The 1670-nt window shown below is 48.6% G+C and overlaps 1 protein-coding gene across 1 annotated transcript; it reads left to right on the forward strand.

The window, feature by feature from the left end:
• The first annotated feature begins 22 nt into the window (after window positions 1-22).
• LOC107306891 (cytochrome P450 2J2-like) lies at window positions 23-1632 on the forward strand. The gene is made up of 3 exons (XM_015850297.2): window positions 23-337; window positions 776-963; window positions 1406-1632. Exons 1-3 carry the CDS (start codon window positions 37-39, stop codon window positions 1562-1564), a joined length of 648 nt encoding a protein of 215 aa, XP_015705783.1. The 5' UTR covers window positions 23-36; the 3' UTR covers window positions 1565-1632.
• Window positions 1633-1670: the final 38 nt, after the last annotated feature.

Below are 1670 nucleotides of genomic sequence, written 5' to 3' on the forward strand. Positions count from 1 at the left end.
CTGAGAAACAAACCATATTCCCCACCTGAGCGGCTGATGTGTCCATTTATGAGCTCAGAATGGACACTAGTTTTGGGGCTTCCATTGGAGGGATGGGGATGCAGAGGGCCTGCAGCTTCTGCCAGAACCCTTGGGGCAGGACTGAGTCTGATTTTTGAGGAAGTCCTCGCTGTTCATGTGGCACTAACACTTGATTCTCTGAAGCCCAGCGGCAGGGAATTCCATGAGGATAACCTGGTGGCATGTGCTCTTGACCTACTGTTTGCTGGTACTGAGACCACCTCCACAACCATCCGCTGGGCCCTGCTGTATATGGCTGTATACCCAGAAATTCAAGGTACAAGTAGCAACAGGGCTGTGCTATTCCTTTTTATAAATCTTGGTGAAAGGAAAAACAGGAATCCCACTGTACTCATACAAGTGAAGAACTAATGCTTTCCTCTGAATTCAGGCACATACCTAAGCTGTTTTAAAACCTTCCCTGGTAATTCTGTAATGCTTTAATTTGGGACCAAGAACCAAACAGAGGCACTTCCCCCACAAGCACTGAATATCCCTGAGGGCTTTATAGCACAAGCCGGAGAAGCTTTGAAGAGGTCATAGGACCTATTTAGTTGCTGAAGTGACGAACATGCAGAGAGGTTCCACAAGTCCCCTGGTGGCACAATTGACCTGAGATGGTCCTTTGAAGACTCACATAGCAAAAAGTTCATGGTGTCCCGAGGGGATCCATGGCTGTACTGCACCACTGCTGATCCCTGCTCTTTCCAAACAGCCCGTGTACAAGCTGAGATTGATGCTGTCATTGGGCAGTCCAGGCTGCCAGCTCTGGAGGACAGGAACAACATGCCCTACACCAATGCTGTCATCCACGAAGTGCAGAGGAAAGGCAACATCATCCCTTTTAATGTGCCGAGACAGGCGGTGACAGACACAGTCTTGGCTGGTTTCCGGGTGCCCAAGGTAACCTCAGTCCTGAGCACTGAGTTGTTAGGAGGAGGTTCCAATTTCCCCATTCCTGCTGAGAGAAAAATGTAGCAGTGCTGCCCCTTACAGAGGTCACTCCTGTGGATCGTATTTTGCTGTCCCCAAACCACTTTCCAGCACACTGCATCCTTAGTGTACAGAATGAAAGCCATGGGAAGAGACATCCATACACAGCATCAAGGAAGAGAGCCCTCCTCATGTAGACATTTCTTAGAGGATCTTTGGCCAAAAAAAAATTGCTGATGGTAGAAGCAGCCAAGAAATAGAAAAATACAGCCAGGCAAAAGGAGATGAACACATGCCTGTGACAGATCTGACTATGGATGATCTTCATGGCAAGCAGAAGGGAGGGCAAAAACTCATCTCCTGTTGGCAGTGGCGGAGAGAGTGTGAAGTGACTTTCTTTCTTTTGTCTCAGGGCACGATTTTGATCCCAAATCTGTCCTCTGTAATGTTTGACAAGAAGGAGTGGGAAACCCCTCACAGTTTTAACCCCGGGCATTTCGTGAAGGACGGTCAGTTCCGGAAAAGGGAGGCTTTTATGCCATTTTCTATAGGTAAGATAGAATCAGTTTGATGCCTTTGTGCTGCTTCCAGATGTATCAGGTAGCAAGGGGCTGTGGGCAGGGTGATGTTCCCACAGGAGGTGGGTGCTGAGGCTTTTCCAGCAGGGCTGAATGGAT

The sequence above is a fragment of the Coturnix japonica genome (genome assembly GCF_001577835.2).
Source record: "Coturnix japonica isolate 7356 chromosome 8 unlocalized genomic scaffold, Coturnix japonica 2.1 chr8random1950, whole genome shotgun sequence".
NCBI lineage: Eukaryota > Metazoa > Chordata > Aves > Galliformes > Phasianidae > Coturnix > Coturnix japonica.

What these genes read in the sequence shown, in the direction of transcription:
- LOC107306891 (XM_015850297.2), top strand. Translation starts at nt 37, where the DNA reads ATGTGTCCATTTATGAGCTCAGAATGGACACTAGTTTTGGGGCTTCCA. An exon ending in TGTATACCCAGAAATTCAAG is followed by an intron (nt 338 to 775) that starts GTACAAGTAGCA and finishes CTTTCCAAACAG; the next exon opens with CCCGTGTACAAGCTGAGATT. An exon ending in CTGGTTTCCGGGTGCCCAAG is followed by an intron (nt 964 to 1,405) that starts GTAACCTCAGTC and finishes CTTTTGTCTCAG; the next exon opens with GGCACGATTTTGATCCCAAA.